At 44.4% G+C, this 21486-nt stretch overlaps 8 protein-coding genes across 8 annotated transcripts; 3 read left to right on the forward strand and 5 right to left on the reverse strand.

The window, feature by feature from the left end:
• Nucleotides 1-5761: 5761 nt before the first annotated feature.
• DSM5745_00349 (RTA1 domain-containing protein) lies at nt 5762-6384 on the reverse strand (the record flags this gene model as incomplete). The annotated part of the gene is made up of 2 exons (XM_026742365.1): nt 5762-5993; nt 6035-6384. The coding sequence occupies 2 exons, from the start codon at nt 6382-6384 to the stop codon at nt 5762-5764; spliced, it is 582 nt and encodes a 193-aa protein (XP_026608210.1).
• A 1331-nt stretch (nt 6385-7715) lies between these two features.
• On the forward strand, nt 7716-9288 carry DSM5745_00350 (uncharacterized protein; the record flags this gene model as incomplete). The annotated part of the gene is made up of 3 exons (XM_026742366.1): nt 7716-8151; nt 8192-8652; nt 8758-9288. The coding sequence occupies 3 exons, from the start codon at nt 7716-7718 to the stop codon at nt 9286-9288; spliced, it is 1428 nt and encodes a 475-aa protein (XP_026608211.1).
• Nucleotides 9289-9475: 187 nt separating this feature from the next.
• On the reverse strand, nt 9476-10674 carry DSM5745_00351 (uncharacterized protein; the record flags this gene model as incomplete). The annotated part of the gene is made up of 3 exons (XM_026742367.1): nt 9476-9613; nt 9674-10546; nt 10600-10674. The coding sequence occupies 3 exons, from the start codon at nt 10672-10674 to the stop codon at nt 9476-9478; spliced, it is 1086 nt and encodes a 361-aa protein (XP_026608212.1).
• Nucleotides 10675-11683: 1009 nt separating this feature from the next.
• DSM5745_00352 (uncharacterized protein) lies at nt 11684-12318 on the forward strand (the record flags this gene model as incomplete). Its single annotated transcript, XM_026742368.1, has 2 exons — nt 11684-12039; nt 12087-12318. 2 exons carry the CDS (start codon nt 11684-11686, stop codon nt 12316-12318), a joined length of 588 nt encoding a protein of 195 aa, XP_026608213.1.
• A 1104-nt stretch (nt 12319-13422) lies between these two features.
• DSM5745_00353 (cytochrome P450) lies at nt 13423-15132 on the reverse strand (the record flags this gene model as incomplete). The annotated part of the gene is made up of 4 exons (XM_026742369.1): nt 13423-13841; nt 13899-14606; nt 14668-14752; nt 14812-15132. The coding sequence occupies 4 exons, from the start codon at nt 15130-15132 to the stop codon at nt 13423-13425; spliced, it is 1533 nt and encodes a 510-aa protein (XP_026608214.1).
• Nucleotides 15133-15558: 426 nt separating this feature from the next.
• ergS lies at nt 15559-17001 on the reverse strand (the record flags this gene model as incomplete). Its single annotated transcript, XM_026742370.1, has 1 exon — nt 15559-17001. One exon carries the CDS (start codon nt 16999-17001, stop codon nt 15559-15561), a length of 1443 nt encoding a protein of 480 aa, XP_026608215.1.
• A 1641-nt stretch (nt 17002-18642) lies between these two features.
• Nucleotides 18643-19327, reverse strand: DSM5745_00355 (uncharacterized protein; the record flags this gene model as incomplete). Its single annotated transcript, XM_026742371.1, has 3 exons — nt 18643-18755; nt 18821-18969; nt 19032-19327. The coding sequence occupies 3 exons, from the start codon at nt 19325-19327 to the stop codon at nt 18643-18645; spliced, it is 558 nt and encodes a 185-aa protein (XP_026608216.1).
• Nucleotides 19328-20242: 915 nt separating this feature from the next.
• DSM5745_00356 (aminotransferase class IV) lies at nt 20243-21208 on the forward strand (the record flags this gene model as incomplete). Its single annotated transcript, XM_026742372.1, has 1 exon — nt 20243-21208. One exon carries the CDS (start codon nt 20243-20245, stop codon nt 21206-21208), a length of 966 nt encoding a protein of 321 aa, XP_026608217.1.
• Nucleotides 21209-21486: the final 278 nt, after the last annotated feature.

The raw sequence follows: 21486 nt of genomic DNA on the forward strand, positions 1-21486 counted from the left end.
AGGCTTTTACTTATTTTATAAAAATAAGTAAGCTTTATATTTTTATATTAAAAGTATTTATAATATTATTTAAAATTATTATAGAATAATTTTAGTACTAGCTAGTAATATAAAATTAGATACTTTAATATAAGCTTAAGTTATAATTTAACTTAATAAAGCTTTAATTTTATAATAAGCTATTATTTATACTAGGTTAATAATTTTATAAAAATATTTTTTTTATTATTTAACTTAAATAATATAGTGTATTTACTTATATAAGTTATATACTTTACTTACTATAAGCTATGCCTTTAAAAAGTTAATATTTAAGGGTTATACCTTTATAAAGGCTACCTTATTAACTAGCTTATTAACTAGCTTATTTTTTTAATATTTATATAACTAGGGGATTATTATAAGTAAATTATATATTAATTTATAAGTTAATATAATATTTAAAAAGCTTAATTTAAAAATAGTAAGGGCTACCCACGCGCGTACTAAATTATTAAAATATTATTAATATAAAGCTAGTAGCAAGGCGCTTTTAAAAGCTATTTAATTATAGTTTTTAATTTTTAAAGTATATTAATAGCTTTAATATTATATATATAAAATTAAGTACTAATTATTAATAACCCCTATACCTAAAGGTATTATTTATAATAAATTATATAATTATAGCTTATATAATATACTTTTTAGTATATTTATTTTAAGTTATTATTAAAAATTACTATTTTTATTATTAATAATACTTATTATTATTATTTAAACTTTTTTATAGCTAGCTTTTTAGCCTTATTACTAGTAAAATTTTTTAAGTATTTTTAAAAATAATAAGAATATGCTAAAACCGGCCTAAAAGTTTTTAAAAAAAGTATACTTATTATTTACACCTTTATTTTAAGTTTTTAGTGTAAACTAGCACCTTAATTATATAAGATTTTTAATAATATTATTTATATTATTAATAAGTTTTGATTATTAAGTAGCCTTAGCCTTAGGGCAAAATATAATTATATTTTTTTTAATATTATTATTATAAAAAAAAGCCTAGCATTTTTAAAAAGGGTTATTATAAATATTATTTAAAAAATTAAAAGTATACTATAAGTAGCTAGTACTAGGGTTTTTTTAATTACTTTAATATATTAGCCTAGCTAGGCACTAACTTTTAAGTTTTATATATATTTTTTAAGTTTAATTTTACTATTATACCACGCCTTTATATTATATAATAAGACAAAAATAATATAAATAATAATTATTTTATAAAAAAAGTTTATAAGTAAACCGTGTGCTATATATATTAAATTATAAATATATTAAGTTATTACACAGGCTTTAACTACCTACTTAATAATATATTAATATTAAAAAAGTTATTTATTAAAAAAACACCTAGCTAGTATAATATAGGCTATTTTTAGCCTAGTACTATAATAATAAAAATAATTATTAATTAATTATTAATTACTAGTAAGGGTAATTTACCGTGCTACTTTTGGGTAATATATAATATTTTTAGTTTTTTAGGTATAAAAGCTATCTTATTTTATTTCCCCCAGGCTAGTATACTATAAATACTTTTTATTAAAAGTTTAAAGTTTATATAAAAAAAGTTACTTGCATGGCTAAGGTAAATATTATTTATATAATTAAAGTATAAAATTAGGTTTATTAATAATAATTTAATTATATATAATAAAAATAATATTAAAAAAGGGGCAAGCCTTATAGCATGCTATAATATATTAAGTATATTATTATTATAATAAATTTTAGGCGTATTTTTATACTTTATTTATTAAAAAAATTTATAATTAAGGCTAAAAACACGCAAGGCTATTTTTACTTTATTATTTATTAAAGCAAGTATTATAATAAGATAATATTAAAGGCGCCTAAAATATTTATAATAACTATAATAATCTCCTGGTTTTATAAAAGCGCTATTTTAATATTATAAGTAAAAAAAACTATTAAATTTATAGTTAAGCACTTAAGTAGTATGCTATATTATTATAAGCTTAATATACCTTATATTAATATAGTAAAAATAACACGGCGCGCTATAATTTATTTAAGTCCCTTTTTTAATACTAAAAGTAGTGCTATAAGGCACTAAAATTAAGGTAAAAACTTATTTTTTTTATTATTTTTTAAAAGTATTACTACCTCCGCGAGCTTTTATAATAAAAAAAAGTATTTTAATTATAAATATTAATTATATAATTTATAAATAACCTACTTAATATACTTTTAACAGGCCTTTAAAATATAAATAATTACCTAGTTTATACTAGGTAAGGTGCTGCTCACGCTAATAGTATTTTTTTAACCTTTTTAATAAGATTTTTTTTAACTAGTATAAGTACTTATTTTTTTACTAGTATTTTAGTGCTAGGGGGTTAAAATTTAAGTTATTATTTATATTAAATTACTTTAGTACTACCTTTTATAAAATATTAGCCTTTTTTTATATATTTTTAATTACCTTATTATTAGCTAGTAATAAAAAAGCTTTAAGCCTAGGCTTTAATTTATACTAAGCTATTATTTAATATAGCTTTTAATTATTTTTAATATTATTAATTATTTTAGTTTAGTACGCGTGCTTAGTTTTATAAACCATAACTAAAAATTATTTTTTTTATTTTAGGGTGGGGTTTATTATTTAGGTATAATAATTTTTTATATACTTATTTAACTATTAGGAAGTACCACGGCTTTTTAGGTTAGGGTATTTATTTATAATTTATATAGCCTTTATAATAATATTACTAAGAAACTTAATATATTAATTTAATACTTTTATACCCTTAAGCTTTTTAAGTTAGGGTAAAAATATTATTTTATTTTTAATAAGTTTAGCTAGGCGTTTTAACTTATAATTTAGTATATTATAATAATATTATTTTAGTATTTTCTTCCCGTGCCCTAGCACTATAATAATTAAAATTTAATAATTAAAGCTATTATATAGCTCGGGCATTACTAGTAGATAAATAAAAAAATATTTAAAAAAATTAGGTTAAAAACATGCCTAGCTTTATATATAACTATACTTAATTTATTAATATAGCTAATATTATTATTACTAGCTTATTTAGTAATCTTACTACCATAGTATAGGTTATTTATTTTAGGCTTAAAAATATTATAAGTAATATTAAAATCCTTATTAATTATATAGTTTAAGGTAAAAATTAATATAACTAAATAATTAATTATTTTTATAAATAATTAGTTTTTAATATATATTTAAAACCTTAATATTATTTATTATAAGCTATAACATGTTTTAGCTTTATACTAAATAATATTATTTAGTATATAATACTCCCCCCTTATAAATATAGGTAAGTATTTTAAGGTGCTTTTTTAATTAATTTTTATAGTTATTTTAGGCATTTACTAGCGCGTAATACTTATATATTAGGTAGTTTTAGGTTTTTATACTTATAGTGGTCTAGGGCTTTTAAATATAAGTAATATTATAATTTTATTTATAGGCTAGTTATAAAATTATAATATAATTAGGTATAAACTTACTTATATTTACCTAGTAAATAATAAAATCCTATTATTATTAAATATTATTTTAGTAATAATTACCATGGTTTCTTTTTTAGTGCTTTATTATTAAAGCTTAAAAAAGGATTTAATATTAATTTTTATTACCTAAAATAAAAAAGGTATGCCCGCGCTAGCTAGGGTAAGTAAAATTAATTTAATAAAAAGTTATTTAAAATTTTAGTTTTTAATAAAAGTATTAAACCACGGGGTATAATAATTAGTAATTATTATAAAATTTTATTTATTTACCTTAAGTTTCTTTATAGCATATTTCCAGGGGTTTTCCTAAAATAAAAATTATTTAATTTTTACTTAAAGTTAAATATTAGTATTAACTTAAGTATATATATTTTAATATTAATAAGTATTATAATAATATATATTATTAAGTTTTTTTTTAAATAAATAAATTAAGGTTTTATTTTTACACCTAGGGGTTATTAAGTAATTATTATATTTTATTAATTATAAACCTAGGTAGTTTATATAATATGTAAGGTTTTTATAATTAAGGCTAATAAAACCTAGGTAGTTTATAATTATTATATTATATTATATATAATATATTATATAATTATATTATATTAGGTAATAATATTTTTAATAGCTAGGGTTATACCAGGAAACTAGCTAGTATTTTTTAATAAATTAATAATACTTACTTTAATTTAATAAAGTAAAGGTTTTAGGCTATTTTAAAAAAATACTACCTAGGTAGTATGCCTAGTATTAAAATTAAGCTTATATTTTAAAAAAGCAAGCCTAACTAGCTTTAATTTAGTTTAGGCCATAACTTTATTTTAAATTAGCTTAATAATATTTATTTTATTATTATTATATACTAAAATAGTGCTAGGTACTTTTTATATTATATAATTATATTACTTTTAAAAAATATATATATTAATAATATTTAGAATATAGTAAATTATATTAATTACTTTATTAATTATTAAAAGGTTTTTAATAAAAAAATTATTAAAAATAATAGCCTAGCTTATATAAGTAATATTAATCTTAAAAATAGCCATGGTTATAATTAAGCCTAGTATATACTTAATAAGGGCTTATTAAATAATATATACCTTTAGGCATGTTATTAGCTTATTATTAAAAAGGGTAATTAACACCTTATAATTATTTTATATTATTAAGGCTATAATAAAATTATAATATATTAATTAAGCTACTAAGGCACCTAAGAAAAGTATTTTACTTAAAATAATATTAATTAAGGTAAAAAAATTTATTTTAAAAGGGGTAGGTTAAGCCCCTAAGTTTTTAAAAATTAAATTTATTTTTTTTAAATAATAATCTTACTAAAAATTATTATAATAATAGGCTAATTATATATATATAAAAAAATATAATTAATATTATTAATATTAGTATAGCCCTTTAAAATAATAAAGCATATAAACTTATTATAAATATTATAAATAAAAAACTTTTTAATTTTAAGTTTTTTACCTAGTTATAAAATTATTAATAGTAATTATAAAGCCTATAAAAACTTTATACTTAATATATATTTAATACTTTTACTTATTAAGCTAATTATAAAGGGCCTTTATAATTAAGCTAGGCTAAAGAATTAACATGTTATTATTTTTAATAATAAAAAAAAATAGGCTTACTAGGGCTCTTTTTTCTTTTATTTTTTTATAATATAAAGGTTAAAAAAATAGGGGGTTTTATAACCATGTAAAGTTAGTTAAATTAATATTTATAGGCTAGTTAAAAGTACACGCCTTAATTTTAGTTATTATACCGCGGGGGGTGGTAAAAGGGGAAGAAAAAGGTTAAAAATAAAATTAAAATAATAAAAATATATATTTATAAGACTTTTAAAGTGTCCAGAGCCCTTATTTAAAGGTACCCCTAGATTGCTAAGAGTTGTAAAGGTGAAGGAGGGAACCGAAGATGCTAGCCGGGTTTGTTTTGAGAATAGGTCACATAGCTAAATGATAGTTCGACTGGCACATCTATGGTAAAGCAAGGAAAACACAAGAAAATTTCAGAGAACAGCACAGAAGTCTACTGCCATGTCCTCACCCATCCAAGCCTGACCGTCGCAAGGCTCAGAAGACCTCCTACCTACTGCACAGCCCTCACCTCAACATCCGACTCCATAGACTTCGTCTTGCGATACCGCAGGTGCTTCTCGCCGTTGCCCCTCGCCGCCCAAACCGCACTATTCCACTCCCCATCCACGCAACACCATAATGAACCCCGTAAGCGCGAAAACCGCAAGCGCAATCATCGTCGCCTCAAGAACCATGAAACTAGCCTCGTCATCCGCAAGATGCCCCTGGAACCCCTCGCGCAGCTCGGCGCAGCGATACACCGAGCGCACGACGATCAGCAGCGTCGCAATGCCAAACACCCACAGCGAGGCCCGGAAGTAGCGCGCTGAGCGGAGGGCGCTGAAAGTTGGGTTCAGATCGGACTTTGCGGCCTTGCGCACCCGGATGTAGAGGTACGTTGCCATTGCTGAAAGATGCACAGTGATACGACCTGCCATGCGAGTCCGGCAATGATCACGTTGACGCCGAGGTCTGTCGCTTCCTGATCGCCTGGCTCGGCGGTCGAGGCCATTGGACCGCCGGCGGCTTGCAGGATAAGGGCGATGACATTGAAGGGGATGAAAGTGATTATGTACGTGCGCGGCTTGAAATCCGAGATGTTTTCATCGTACACAACGACGATTCGGCTGAGGGTAAGGTATATAGCGGCCGCAAAAGGCGCAGGCGCAATTGTTAGCCGGACAGGGTAGGTCAGGAACCCGTCTAGTTTGAAGGGGTTATTGTTGAGCATGATGCGTCCGCCGTAGCCGATGACTTCCCCAATTAGACCGAGGGCCCATGGCGGCACCGAAGAGGGCCATGAAGAGGATTTTGGCCCATAGGAGGGTGCTGTATTAGACCATGCCCAGGGATAGCGGGTATGTGGAGAGGGTGCAGAGCTCGGTGTTTCGGAGGAGCGTTGAGTTGGCGGGCATTTCGGTTGCCATTTTGGTGGTTGGAGCGTGGGCGTTGGTGTCGATCCTGAAGGGAGTATCCGAGACAAGAATGCCGATTCGGAAGAGAAATGGGCACTTGATAGACAGGGTCGTTAGATGGAACCTTGTGTAAACGCTGATGTTAGACGAGATCTCCGAACCCTATCCATGCTGATTTATATACAGCTGTCAGCGCCCATGGTGACATCAGACGGGGGACCGTCAACTCCTACCCAGTATCTTAGATTCCGTATACTGCGTTATGGCACATCCAGTCATTTAGCTCCCATTGCCGAGCCAAGATGACGCTATAGCTTAGATCCAAAATAAGTGCTAGTAAGCAAGTCGAGTCCGAGTCCGAGTCCGGGTCCGTCCGTTCTCCTGTCCGCGCCCGTACCATACCTATCTTTTTTTTGCCTTGTCTTCGTTGGCTGCGGGTTTGAGGCGCTTGGACTTGCCGTATTGCATCTTTCTTTACATTCTCGTCTTAAGACTATTTTTCTATAACAAGCCCTCCAATACCGTGCTTTGAACTGCTCAAGGACGGTAAGGGCGCACAGTCTTAAGAACGCTACGGTACTGTCTCGGCCTTATATACGCCTTGTTGACATGGACCTTAAAATTCTCAAACTAATAGCACTATTGGCCCAGTAGGTATAAGACCGGTCATGACTTTTGATTCGTGGTCCCTCGGCTGGTGGCATGGCATGGATGCCAGCTGGAAGGCGCCGCCACATATTCGGTATGGTTAAGACTGATCGGAGGGTGAGCCCACTTGGCAGACTTCAGGCAAAGCCGCTCTTCGCATTCCAAGAAGGGTTCAGGTTGCGCGGTGGCTGCAGGCTGCAGGTATTACTTAGGTAAGTGCCACATGCCTTCAGTCCCCGGGCGCGGGCGCGGGCGCCGCTCCTAGCATACCCAATATGGTAATGTAAGCGATTTGTGGCAGGCTAGTAAACTATTCTACTTGAATGGAACTCAGATGCACTACTTCGTAGGATTCCATGAAGGTTGACTCGGTATTAGAAACAGTGTGCATGGCTAGGGAACTGGATATATAACAGCCGGTCCGAAGCGCCCAAATCCAATATATATCCAGAGATCCCCATGAGACTCAGTTACCCGATCCTCAGAATCACAGATCAACATGGCACTCCTCACATTCCTCGCCATTGCCATCCTCATGGCAACGCCCATCATCATCCACATCCACGGCGCCCCCCCCCCTGCGGAAATACCCAAGCCAAACGCCCTTTTCCCCCTTCACAGACCTCTCCTCCATATGGGCACGACGCAACACCTTCCGCACCAAAGCCCTCTCCACCCAGCACAAGAAACACCCCATTATCCGCCTCGGCCCACGCACGCTCTCCTTCGGCACCATCAACGCAATACAAGACATATACGGCCACGGCTCGCCGTGCGTGAAAGCCGCGCCATACCAAGCGACCCTCCTGCCTGGCGCGCATACGCATATACTCAACGCCATCGGCCGCGAGGACCACGCGCGCAAGCGCCGCATGCTCAGCAATGCCTTCGCGGCGCGGAATTCGGAGGCCTGGGAGGGGAAGATTGCGGAGAGGGTCCGCGCCTTGATGAAACAGCTTGATCGGATGTGTTCAGGAAACGGGGGTAGCGGGTTCAATGTGGACTGGAGGCTGTGGTCTAACCTCTTTACCATCGACGCGATTGTCGAGATTGCGCTGAGCGAGAAGACGCACATGCTGGAGGCCGGGAACGATTCCATCGCGGTTCCGCGCGACGGTCGCAGTGCCCGGGCACTGGGCTTTGTCTGGAGTATGCATGGCGGAGCGCGGATTGCCTCGTGGTTCGTTGGCGCGCCGGCATGGTTCCCCATCCTGAAGGGGGCGACGCGTCTTCTATTCCCTTGGCTTCGCCGGCAGTGGGAGCAGGGCGAGGATTTCGGCGCGATAGTTCGCCATCTTGTTGCACGGCGGCTGAGCAGGGTCGATGAGCCGGATGACTTTCTTGCGTGCTTGGTATCTGACAAGAACGGTGAACCGCGGAGCTTGGAGCGAGGGGAGATCGAGGCAGAGGCGAACATGCTTCGTATGTCATCGATTGTAAGTTATGGGAGACAGCAAGCTGACTGATGAATTTGCGCAGTCGACGCTGGCTCCGAAACAACCGCCATTGCATTGACGCACGTCCTATACTACCTGATCAAGAATCCGGAAACCTTAATCAAGCTCAGGGCCGAAGTAGCCGATGCCCTCTCGTCTCGCGAGCCCATCGCAGCCTACGCCAGGGTCAAGAACCTCCCCTACCTAAAAGCCTGCCTCGAAGAGTCCCTCCGCCTCTCACCACCTCTGCCCCGCGGCCTCGAGCGCAAAACACCCGCGGGCGGCATGATGATAGCGGGCGAGTGGATAGGAGGGAACATCGGCGTCTCCGTGCCTGCCTATGCAGCCCACCGTGACTCTATTATATTCCCCGACGCCGAACAATTTATACCGGAAAGGTGGCTTCGATGCTCGTCGGACGAACTGGCTGCGATGCGGGCTGCCTTTATCCCCTTTAGCACGGGGGCGAGGGGCTGCATTGGTCGACACCTGACGATGATGGAACAGCAGATTCTCGTCGCGACTTTGGTACATGCGTATGACTTTGCGCTGCCTGGTGGGTTTGAGTTGGAGTATGAGGAGGCGTTTAATTTGTGGCCTGGGCCGATGCCTATGAGGATTTGGAGAAGGCGATAGGAATCAACGTAAGGGTGTAGACGACAGTTGACTCGTAGCCTCCGCTTGTTGGTTGAAATGCTGTTCTAGTTGCTGAATGCGATTACCTGTGTGGAATCCTAGTTCACGTTCAATGCGCCGAAGAATAGCCCATATCTCAAATTTTGACGTGATGTGATTGGTGTGTTTGGCAGCTGTAGGACAACTGTTAGTGCTTTGGACATGAACCTTGGGGGAAAAGGTATTGACCAAGATACAGCGCCTGGACTGCTTGTACCAAAGCACCATCGGATGTCGAGGAGGAGCACACGGTGAGGATTCTCTGCGCATGGGCGTTTAACTGGGCCTAGGAAGATGAGATGTTGATGCTATGGCGAGATCATAGGACTAGGGTGGCATTTCTTACCTGGCTCTCCAGGTCAATTACTGGTGCAGCATTACGTCCTTCGGCAAGGAGAAGAATGTGCGCAAGATGGTACGTGCACATCGCCGCCGCTGAACTAGTAAGCCCAGGTATATCCAGCCCCATCGCAATGAAGAAATACAACTCACCTGTTGATGGGATAGCAAAGAACATACGCCCTCCAGCTTCTGCTGTAGCAAGTCCGATATCCATGCCCTTGAAGTGCAAAGGTAGAGATTCGTACCAAGAACGCAAGTCGTTCTTCAGTGACTCTTTCTGAGCTCCCGACTCTGCTGCAGCGTTGGACTTGTCATACGTATATCCAACCACCTTGGCCAACAGCCAGACCATCTGGTTCCCGAGACAATCATCGCGTTCTTCTGGCATAGTCCAAGAGACACACCACTCCTCCGGAGCAAGCATAGTAGGACACTCGTGCACCAGCGCCATGGCGACATCCTGGCGCACGTATACCCAGAACGCTGCACCGGCCATTCCCCCAGAGGCAGCATTACACCCATGTGTTCGGATCAGCGTTAGTGCCCCGGAGACATGACGTCGATGGTCCATTCCAGGGCAGACCAGCAGCTCGTAGCTACTGAGCAGGATTGTAGCGGCTAGCGTTTCTGCAATGGGTACAGGATTAGATCGAGGGTCGCCGAGAGTAGCGATAAGATGGTGGAGGGCCTCGCCGTAATACGTAGACGCGGTAGATTGTGCTTGCGTTGCCCACTTTCCGTCAAGCAGGCTGAGTTGCTTTGTCGTCAGTGCACAGATCGAGTTGAGTAGCAATGGTGAGTGGAGAGCTCGCTTCACCACTATTCGCTGGAAGTGCTGCTCCTCATCGAAGAGGTCCATCCACGTTGCAATACCGCTCTGGTACTTCCGGAGAAGTATTGACGTCTCGGCGTCCAAATGGGGGCGCAAACCGTCTCTACCATCTTGCGTTTCCTCCCCGCGTCGATTCTTCGTGCAAATGAGCGCTTGATTGCTGAGGATGTCATACGTGGACGCAGCATGAGGCGGGGCTTGTGGAAGGTTTTCCGACGCCGATGATGATGGCGCCTGCCCTGAGTGGACGATAAACTCGGTTGGTTCGCACTCCAGATGGAGCCTTTTACAGCGGCCGCAAATCGGACGTTTCTCGTCACATTTTGTATGACACTGTCGGCAGCGTTTGCTGTGATGTGGTAAGCTTCGGGGTCAGACGGGCATGCTCCTCCTTACCGCCCTAGATCGTCGATCAATAGCTTGCTCAAGGTATTGCGAGCAGTACCTACCGGTCTTCCGCCTGGTTATCGTTCTTTTGGTCCTGCTGCTCATTGTTGTAGATGGATGGTGATTGCGGGGTATTGTGTCTGATATGGCAGTGATGTCACCTGACCCGCCCCCTGCAGGGACCCCCCACAGCACTGCACAGCCCCATCCCCATCGCCACCCCTTGGCAGGAAACACAGACTTCACCCCCCAACCACTCTCACTCCCCCAGCCCATCGCCGGAATCCAATCTTCGCCCCAAATCCGGAGCCAAATAGCCAAGGAAGCCCTTCGGCGACCATGGGACCGCCCGACGAACCCCTCACCCCAGGCCTCTCCAACGACGACCTGTGGCGCCTGATCCGGCGTTTCGATAAGGTACATCCATCAAACCTCACCAGTCCCTCGTCCGAACTCTAACAATTAATAGCAAGTCTCTCACGTCCAAGCAGTCCCGTGTAGTGACAATCAACCACTCGACTTGAACCGCGCAGCGGAGGAACACTTCCCTGCGTCAAAGCTTCAAAAGACAATCGAACGCTTCTACGTCTCTGTCCTCGTCAAAGTCGGGCTCTTCATTAATCATGTGAACCATCTGCGATCATGGGAGAACCCTCAGCGGACGGGGACTTTTGGTGCTGTACGTTACCTCGATGTACCGCTTGCCAACCGCAGTGCTAACATATCGTACAGGCCTACCTCCTAGCGTGGCTATGCGACTTCATCATCCCCCTTCTCAGCGGTGGGATAATAGCCATGATACTCAGTCCCTCAATCCGATCGTCTGTTTTCCCTCCCGTTCCTGAAAAGGCAACGCAGGTGCAGGCTCTGAGCGCTAAAGAAGAGAGTGTTCCGCATGTCCACGCGCCACCAGTGAACGAAGGTGAAGCCGAGGAAGAAGCAGCAGACTTGGTCAATGGCATCACGACTTCAATTCAGCAGGACGCCCTGGGGATTCCAACTGACGCCGACCCCTTGGAGCCCGACATCGCCCTCGCCCCGTCTGCAGCGGATGACTTGCAGAATGGGAAACCCAAGAAGACGTCGCCTGCCATTGGTATTACCCTGCGCGTGCTCAGCGATATAACGGATCTTTGCGAGAGATTCTCCAAGTATGTACCTTGGCGTTATGTGGCAGGACGACAACTGACGTCTCTAGCCTCCTTCACCCCTCGCCCCCGTTCACCCTGATCGGGCCCCGCCTCCAACTGGTCGGAGTCTTGCTCTCTATATTTCTGCTGTCATCGATGGTCTCAAGCCACGTCATCGTCAAGAGCTGCTCGCTGGCAATCGGCCTTGCATTCTTCGGTGATCCGGTTTTCAAGCGAGCGATGGACTTGCTGAACACCAAGATCCCCAACTGGAAAACATACATGGATATCGAGAAGTAGGATAGCCCCTCTTTCGGTCCCCATGTGTCTAACCAGCAATAGAACCCTTCTAAAAGGCGTCCCCACAAACGCCCAATTAACTCTCACCCTCCTACGCATCGGCGAGCTCAACGCAAGCCCCATCCCCGTTCCACCCCGATCAGAGACAGACCCAAGCTCAGGAACCCAATCCCCCCTTTCTCTCTTCCGCAGGAAAACACCGAGAACAATCGAAGACGCAGCGGAGGGCGCAGCAGATCAACCCAGCGAAGTCGGGACCACAATCACTCCACCAGAAGGAGCCCTATCCGACAAGAAAACCAAAGCCAAGAAATGGCTGCGCATCCTAAAGTTCGCCCGTCGCGCCATAACAACCGCTATAAAGGGGCACATCGCATATAACCGGGCACTGGGTCTCACGGGCGCTGGATCACGGTACTACGCGAAGAGCCTGCTTAGCGCAGCGCTAGATCGAAACCTCACGTTCCAGAATCTGCGACTACTGGCTCTAGGGCCGCCTTCTTCCCAGAATGTAGGCGGGGGCCCGTATACATTCGACGCGAAGTTCGAGCGGAAGCGCGGGACAGCGGTGCTGGATTTCTCGGATGCAGAGAGGCCGGTGTTGTACTTTACGGCTAAGAACGCGGCGAAGATCCAGGATGATCTGTGTCTTGGTGCGCAGAAGAGTGGGGATGTGTTGTTTCAGACTCCGATTGGTGCGATCAGCGAGTTGAAGAAGACGGAGGGGTTGGGGTGGAAGGGGAAGCTCATTGTGCAGCTTGCGGCTGGGGCGGAGGCGTCGACGGAGGGGTTGGTTGTGGTCGTGAAGGGGGAGGGGGGGGAGGAGGACAAGGCCTATCATCTTACTGGGATGAGGGGGAGGAATGTGCTCTTCAATCGGCTTGTCGCGGGGGGTGGGCAGTGTTGGGAGATGCACTGAATTGACGACTTGGAGGCCATAGCAAGGGAATCATACTGCGTGGTCTGGGAGCTTCATCTTACCTTTACCATCAAGGTAGTATCTGCCATTCTGATAGTTCTGATTGATGTTCACTAGCAAACGGAGACGGGTCTTGTGCCATCCATCCGTCCATCAGCCTGCCGAATCCCCCTGCGATCTCCGGTCTAAGCAGCCCTCTCCCTAACCAGCACACTCGCCATAACATCCGGCATCGTCCCCGTATGCTCATCCCAGTCCGTCGGCCTCTTCTCCCCCTCGACGAACTTCATATCGTATTTCGTAACCAGATGGATGAAAAGCACCTTCAGCACATCCTGCACCAGGAAGCGGCCGGGGCAAGCGTGCGCCCCACTGCCCCAAGGAAGCATCTCGTCGTGCACAGACGCGAAGTGGAATTTCGTGGCATCGCCTTCCTCACGCAGCCGTTTCCAGCGCAGGGCGTCAAATTCCTCACCCTTGCCGCCAGGGACAACGGCTGAGTCCCGACCGTGCATTCTGCTCGGCATGTGCACCCATGTTCCGGCTGGGATACGCAGGCCGTCGGAGAAAGTCACCTCTTGGAGGGCGATGCGCTGCATTGTGTCTGCGGCAAGTCAGTGTCTGTATTTAGATGCGGCATGTGGCAGAAAGGGGGACATACAGTGCTGGAACGTATGCAACCGCTGACTCTCCTTCATAAAGCTATCCAGTACCAGCAGGGAAGCAAGAGACTGCCGGCTCCAGAGTCCGCCCCGGGTTTGCTGGTTAAGAGGTCCATTCTGAACACGCGCGATCTCTTCTCTAATCGCATCCAGAGACTCCGGCCGCTCAATCAGATCAAACAGGATCGAAACCCGATTCATCAGAATCCCATGCCAACTCGCCGCCACGAGAAAGCTCATATCCTGCATGATCTGCTCCGCATTAATAGCCGTGCCATCCGCCAAGTACGAGTCAACCAGCCACTGCGTCGCATCTTGGAACGGCGATCTCTGCCCTTGACGCGCAGCTCGAATCCGTGCCTCAATGACGGGTCTTAGTAAAGCGGTCCCCTTTTTGCGGAACTCGGCCATCGCCTTGACATCCTTATCGAGGTACTTCACCGTCCAGCGCATCCAGGGTCGATATGTTTCGCGGACGTGCTTGGCGGTTGCGTGCCCGTGCTGCAGGTATGCAGCCAGCAGGCCATTCCACTCTCCGCTGGCGCAGAGTTCCGGGCCCACGAGGACAAGCGTCATTATTGCGGAGATCGGCGCCCAGAAGAGGGCTTGTGCGGACACGGGCGTCCATTCTGGATCTTGGACTCCGCGAGGCAGGGCGAAGTCTAGCACGGCGGTGCAGGTGTTTTGGATTGGGATAATAAGGTCATCTATAGTAGCGTTCATCAGTATGCGCGACTTGAAGAAAGTATCGAAACAAGGTTCGCGCACTCAACGCCCTGTTCAAATCCAGCCTTGCAACCCGGATCACACGCTCTGTGACCCGTGGCGCGCCGATATGTTCGGCGACTGTAGACTGCAGCCCAAACCCGATTAGCCAGACAGTTCACGGCACACAGAGGCCGTGGTTCGGACCCTATTCATGAATGCGGGAAAGCTCAGCTTCGACGCCGCTGCGCCCCGGACTTCAGGCAGATACTTGGTCGGCAGGATGGCGATCGGCTGCGACGGCTCGAGGCAGTTGAACATGGCGAATGGCAGGCCCCTTTTCAGGTACTCGTCGTACCCGCGTCTCATGATGCTGCCGGATTCGCGTGCGTACCGTTGTATTGAGTTGTTTCCGTCCTCGAATGATAGATAGGGTATGTTGAGCTTCGCGTTGGTCTGTGTAAAGAGTCGGAATGCTAACCATGCGGTGGCCGCGAATGCCGCTGTGAGAAGGACGGTCGTTGCCATTTCCGGAAGAGCTCCTGGTCGCTGAGGATATTCGTGGTGCAAGCGTGCTTGGAGTATGTTGTGTTTAACATTGTTGGTCTTGATTATGGTGGCACCACTGGGTACGCCGTGGTGTCATGTCATGGGGGCTAGATCGGGATGGATGGTACCATCCATAACCCTTTGGCTTTGCCAGGCTCAGCCACAACTATGGTAATTATAAGATCTGCCTCAGAGATTGAGCACAGGTGCACAAGTATCGACTATTGTGCAGTTTTCATAACCACGAAGATAAACCCGTTACAATGCTTGACATATATGGCGGCGTCTTACAGCCGGTACAGGCAGTGCAACGCATACCGTGAATTCCATGACCACTAGATACAAGCCCCGGCAATGGAAGATTGAGATTGAATGAGTGATCTAAGAGGTTGGGAAACAACGACATCATAACCCACGCCCACCATGAAACAGCAGCCTGCGGATCCTGATATTGGCGACATGCGCGACCGCCACGACATCCCTCGGCCTAGGCATTCTGGACGGGAAGATAAGGTAGACGGGTTCACTTTGTGCATCATCAGGCCGAAACTTGTCAAAGTACGCCTTCTTTCCTGAGAGTGGAAGACGCTGGAACGTATATCGATACAGTTTGTCCGCTAGGTGTGCAAGGGACACCGGGATCGCCGATGGTGAGATGTCGGGCAAGGATTCGGAAGGCTCATAGCCGATGCTTAAATAGGAGATGTTTAGTTGGCGGAGGTGTGCCATGGAAGCGAACAGGAGAAGGTCGGTTATGCCTTTTTGCTTTGCACCGGGCGCAGCAATGCACGGATCGATGTGGTAGCCCTGCTTCATACCGACCCAGCGAAGGGCTGCGAAGCCGGCAACTCCCCCGTGTTCGTCTCGGGCGTAGATATATGTCATGAGCGAGGACATGAGGAAAGGATCGTATTCCGTGATAAAGGCTTGTGGTTTGTTGTCCTTAGTGGCGGCGGTATTCCGTGCGATGCACCATTCGTGGTATAACGAACTCAACTCCCACTCCAGCTTGTAGTCTGTGCCATGCAGAGACGGGGTGTAGATGTCCAGCATAAGACCCCCCTTGCTGGGATTTAGGAGCTGTCGGTTCTGTGTGAGTATGCGTTTCCCGCTCTTCTCGTGGACGACCTCGTTGGTCAGCGGGTTGAGGACGCGATTGTTTCCAAACTTGAGGATTGTTGACTTTCGCTTTCGAGCCATATAGTATTCGACGAGATTCGCCCCTGCGCCGAGAACAGACATGCGCCACCCTTTCCGGCGCCGATAGAGCTTGAATTCGGCCATGAGGGCTGCAATCTCGACCGCATTGCACATCGGGTCCCCCATTACGACGGCAACCTTATTCAAGACCTTGAAGCATAGTCCTCCGTGTCCCTCATAACCCACGAATATAGTATAACTCGGATCCAGCAGCCCCATTTGCGAGGGAAGTCCGTATTCGGCCGCTAGCCTCTCCGCGTCCTGGACTGTGGCCGTACCCCCTAGACTAACGACCCGAGGGTATTTCAAGGCGGAGTCGGACAAATTGCTGCTATGCTCGCTTTCCGACGGTGGACTGCGGCGGCTGAAGGAGGTTGTCCGATGCGACTCGGTCATTAGGGTTTCGGAGGAGGTGGTTGCGCTGCCGGGGAGGTGCTGGCCCGGGACTGCCAGCCATTGCGGGGCTGGGGCTTTGGTGTGAAAGGTCGGTTTCAGGTTAAAGGGATGCGGTGCTGTCGAGGCTGGTGGATCTTGTGCTGGGCGGAATTGACGTTGGCATAGTGAGCGTCCGATTGTATCAGCATGCAAGACCTTTTCGCGAGGTTTCGCGGTGATGGCCGGCGTTGCGTTTGATATATGCTTAGACATCTCTTTATCTCTGGCTCGGTATCGATGCGCACACGGGTAGCATAGGGAAAAAGGCGGCTAATGCAGTGAAGATTTTGGGGGTTTTCGTTCCTCTATGTCTAGGTAGGAGCGTAGTTTCCCAGAGGACAATGAGGGTTTCCAAGGAAAATGACAATGCCAGACGGTCGCTCAGGCATCAAACCCTCAGACCAACGAGATATAACTCTGGGGGCTTAGCACTGGGCGCTTACCTCAAAATTGGATATGCGGTTGGCCACGGGTGTGCGCCATGGCGGCGATGGCTCCATGGATTCTAATATGGCAGCCTAGTCAACGAGCAGTGCCTCGTTCGGTGTAACCGTCATAAGTACGGTCTGCATGTCTCTGATCCTAGCTGTTCAGGGCGGTATTCATTGCTCCAAGTATAATAGGGGTTGAAGTTCGACATGCCTTGCATTCGGTGTTTGAACCCTCCGGGCTCGTCCATGACGATGGATTGGTATAGGGATACCCGAAGCATAGAAAGACAAATAGCACATATCGCTGTTTCCACTGAGTGTTGATTATATAATGGAAACATCCATGGATGCACTCTTTGTCCACGCTTCGAAATAACGGGCTAGGCATCATGATTAAGATCAACAAGCTTTGCATGGTGCCACAACCCATGCCAGCACCAGCTAGCCTCGGCCTACTTTCCAGGCAGCAGAGTTTCCAATCTCAGCCCTACAGGACTCCAGTTCGTCTAGGCAGGGGCTCCCGCTCAACTCGGTCAATCGTCCCGTCCGCGGACCCCGACCATGCATTTCATGATGTATGTTTCAATGGCGCCCATTGCCGCTCCGAGCACACAGAAATCAACGCACTGAGGGCTGGTATGACACAGAAAGCAAAAAGATATATTGAAATTAGCTCTCGTATTTCTCTTCAGAGGGTCCCCTCAATTATCAGTATAGGTACACATCCATGCTGAGGAGCTTCTCATGGGCTTAGTACCTAAGGAATCGGGTACTTCGTATTTACCGACTGCACGGGAAAAACTTGAACTTCTTTTGCACGGAAATCAACGTATCCAGTCGTTATCCACGGTAACTAAGACCTATCGAATACATGGCAGATGTCAAAAGAGCGATAAACCTTACCCTCGCTCGTACTGTTCATCTATTCCCAGGTTCCGGCTCCTGCGCCATGCGGTATCATGTGCTAGGGAGAAGGAATCGCGGTTGCTTTCCAGTATTATATCAACTTGGCTTCGTCTTCTAGGGTTTGCGGCTGTATTTGAACTTTGTTAATCGGTGTGGTAGCCAAGCTCCAGGGTACCTCTAGTTAGGGCAAACGAGCCACCATGAAGAATAACCCACTATTTCCCTACACATGCTCCTCGTCGCCAACTCACAGAAACAAAAGCATTCAACAGCTGGAATATTACTGTAGTTCACAGACGTACGGAGCCACAAAACCCTTGTTCCCTTGCTTCAAGGGCTATCTGCTGTCAACCTAGAGCTCGTCCACAGCCTATCACTCTGAGCATACCTATGCCATTGTCTTAATATATAGCTCGCCATTGGTTAAGTATAGTATCTAACACAGAGATCCATACATTGCCACTTCCTGCCGTCGATCCTTCCTTTCCCTCACCCTACCCCCGGGCGGCGACACTCTCTAGGCCTCAGTGCTTCCAGCTTCATAGATGACCTGCACAGCGCTCAGAACCGAAGCCCAAGTATCAAACGGAGCGAATGGAATCCCTTCTCGTTCACAATGCTCCACAAGACCTGGGACTAAGGTCAGCATCCCCATTAAATTAAAGGAGGATTTTCTCCAGCCAAGGTTTACATACCCATTCCGCTCTTTGCGAAGAGAATGTCCGTTTCGGATGCAGCGGACAGATCGGACACTCCATCGCCCGCGTAAAATAAGATGGGACGATCTCGGCTTCTCGATTCAGTGTATGGTCTGATTGCTAGGGATTTATCATGGCCGAAATGACTGACAAAATGAGTTAAGTTACTGTCAGTGGCATTGAGGTAGGGATGTAGTGGACTGCTCACCTGTTATCCCGGAAAGTGAGTTCCCAGTCACGGTTCCTGATAGAACCACAGTCTTTATCTATCCCTCGAAGAGGCTTGATGTCGTTGGCCACTACATAGAGATTCTCTGGTTTGCCGCCAAGTAATTCCTCCAACAGTGACTGTATAACAGGTGCCATGCCGGAGGACAGCACAACGATGGGAACCTCATGCTCCTTGGCCCAATGGTAGAAGGCGACAAAGTGAGAGTCGAATTGAATGTTCTCCTTGAGGGCTTGAATACATCTATTAAATGGCAGTTGCACGCTATCAAGCATGGTCTTGAAAGCCTCTCTATTATAGTAACATCAATACCGTCTCGAGATCTCCAAATGGCCAACTTACCTGAATGTTATCTTGCCCTGAAGCAGGTCCAGCTCGAGAACCTCTCGTTTTTCTCTTCCAAAACCATAATTATCAACCTTAAGGAGAGCATCGTGAACAAGAAACTGCTGAATTCAGGTTGATGGGCTAAATACCAGGTAGTCATTACCTGCAGCTTCATGTGAGACAGAGACGCATATGACTTCAGGAAGAGTTTGTACTAACTGTCTTGTAGTGTGATGGTCCCATCGAAATCCGTGAAAAAAATCATCCTGCCATTTTGCTTCAAGTCTAGAAGCTGGTCTCTCACGGTGTTCTTAACCATACTGATTCTCACTTAATTCTGACCTTCCTTTGAGATAGGGCAAGACCGCCTACATAGCAGGGGCCGGGGAAGGGCTCATGTTTTTAATATTCGTCAAGTTCATAACGCAGTTTTCTTTCCTCAGGAGTAACCTAAATCAGGGTCGGGATTTCTACGCTACTAGATACAGAGGAAGCTCGGGGCGATAATTGGTGACGTGATAGATTCATACAAGCCCGGGCATCCGAGTCAGTAATGACATACATCCTTGAAGTATCATATCATGTGCCAGCCTAGAAAACAACGGATTCAATACGAGACGGTCTAGATTTGATGTCAGCATGGAACCCGGTCGTGTGATGCGGGGAGACCGGAGAGTAAGCATCATATACCATGCTCGGCTCTCCGCAGTGTCCAAACCATACAGCAAGGAGATGTATATCCTTGATTTTAGAACATACTTAAGCGAAACTGACATCTCTATAGCTTCACACAACGTGTTCAACCAACTGAGCACAAAATCAAATTGTTTCCATCTATATCCCGATTTCAACCGATAATCACAATGTCGTCCATGGACAAGATCTTCTCAGGATACCGTGCACGCCAGGCACTCCAAGAGCGAAATCATAGCCCTTTCTCCAAGGGCATTGCATTTGTGGACGGCGAGTTCGTCCAGCCCAACGACGCCCGTATCCCCTTGCTCGACGAAGGCTTCATGCACAGCGACCTGACGTATGACGTCCCCTCAGTCTGGAACGGCCGCTTTTTCCGTCTGGACGATCACATCGAGCGCCTTGTTACCAGCTGCGAGAAAATGCGGCTACGATTCCCCCTGTCTACAGATCGGGTAAAAGAGATCCTGACGGAAATGGTGGTTAAGAGCGGGATCCAAGACGCGTTCGTGGAGCTTATCGTGACACGGGGGATGAAGAGTGTACGTGGGAACAAGCCCGGGGATCTGCTTGATTCGAATCTCTATCTTCTTGTCCTGCCGTATGTATGGGTGATGGATCCTCAGGACCAATACACCGGTGGCAGCGCCATTATCGCACGCACTGTCCGGCGCACTCCGCCCGGGGCAATGGATCCGACCATCAAGAACCTGCAATGGGGCGACTTGACAAGAGGCCTGTTTGAGGCTATGGACCGCGGCTCTACGTATCCCTTCTTGACGGATGGGGACACCAATCTGACTGAGGGATCTGGGTTCAATATCTTCCTCGTGAAGGATGGTGTTCTCTTCACCCCGAACCGGGGTGTCCTTGAGGGGATCACGCGTAAGAGCGTGATCGATGTGGCAGAGAATAACAGGATTGAAGTTCGGCTTGAGACGATCCAGGTTGAGCTTGCGTACCGGTGTGATGAGATCTTTATGTGTACGACGGCAGGCGGCATTATGCCTATTACTACGCTTGACGACAAGCCGGTTAGCGATGGCCGGGTTGGGCCAGTTACAAAGGTCATCTGGGATGCGTATTGGGCGATGCACTATGATCCGGCGTATAGTCGTCCGATCAACTATGACTAGGGTTGGTCGAGGATGCATGGATTGTTGAGCTGTTACTTGATACTTTCTGTAATGTATTCATAACATGCTTTGCAGGCGGGCAGTTACAATGAATTCTATGTGTATGAATAGCGTTGATCGGAGTGCCCTTCCATTGCACCTGTCGATGGTTGATTGAACTGGGAGAGTACCTCAACCATACCCAGGACGATGCTATACTTTCTTCTATCTCGTCAATAGTCTGACACCAATAGCAGACCTGGTAAATCCGTATAGCGGCACAAGTAATAGTTGGATTC

This window comes from Aspergillus mulundensis (genome assembly GCF_003369625.1).
Source record: "Aspergillus mulundensis strain DSM 5745 chromosome Unknown scaffold_0, whole genome shotgun sequence".
NCBI lineage: Eukaryota > Fungi > Ascomycota > Eurotiomycetes > Eurotiales > Aspergillaceae > Aspergillus > Aspergillus mulundensis.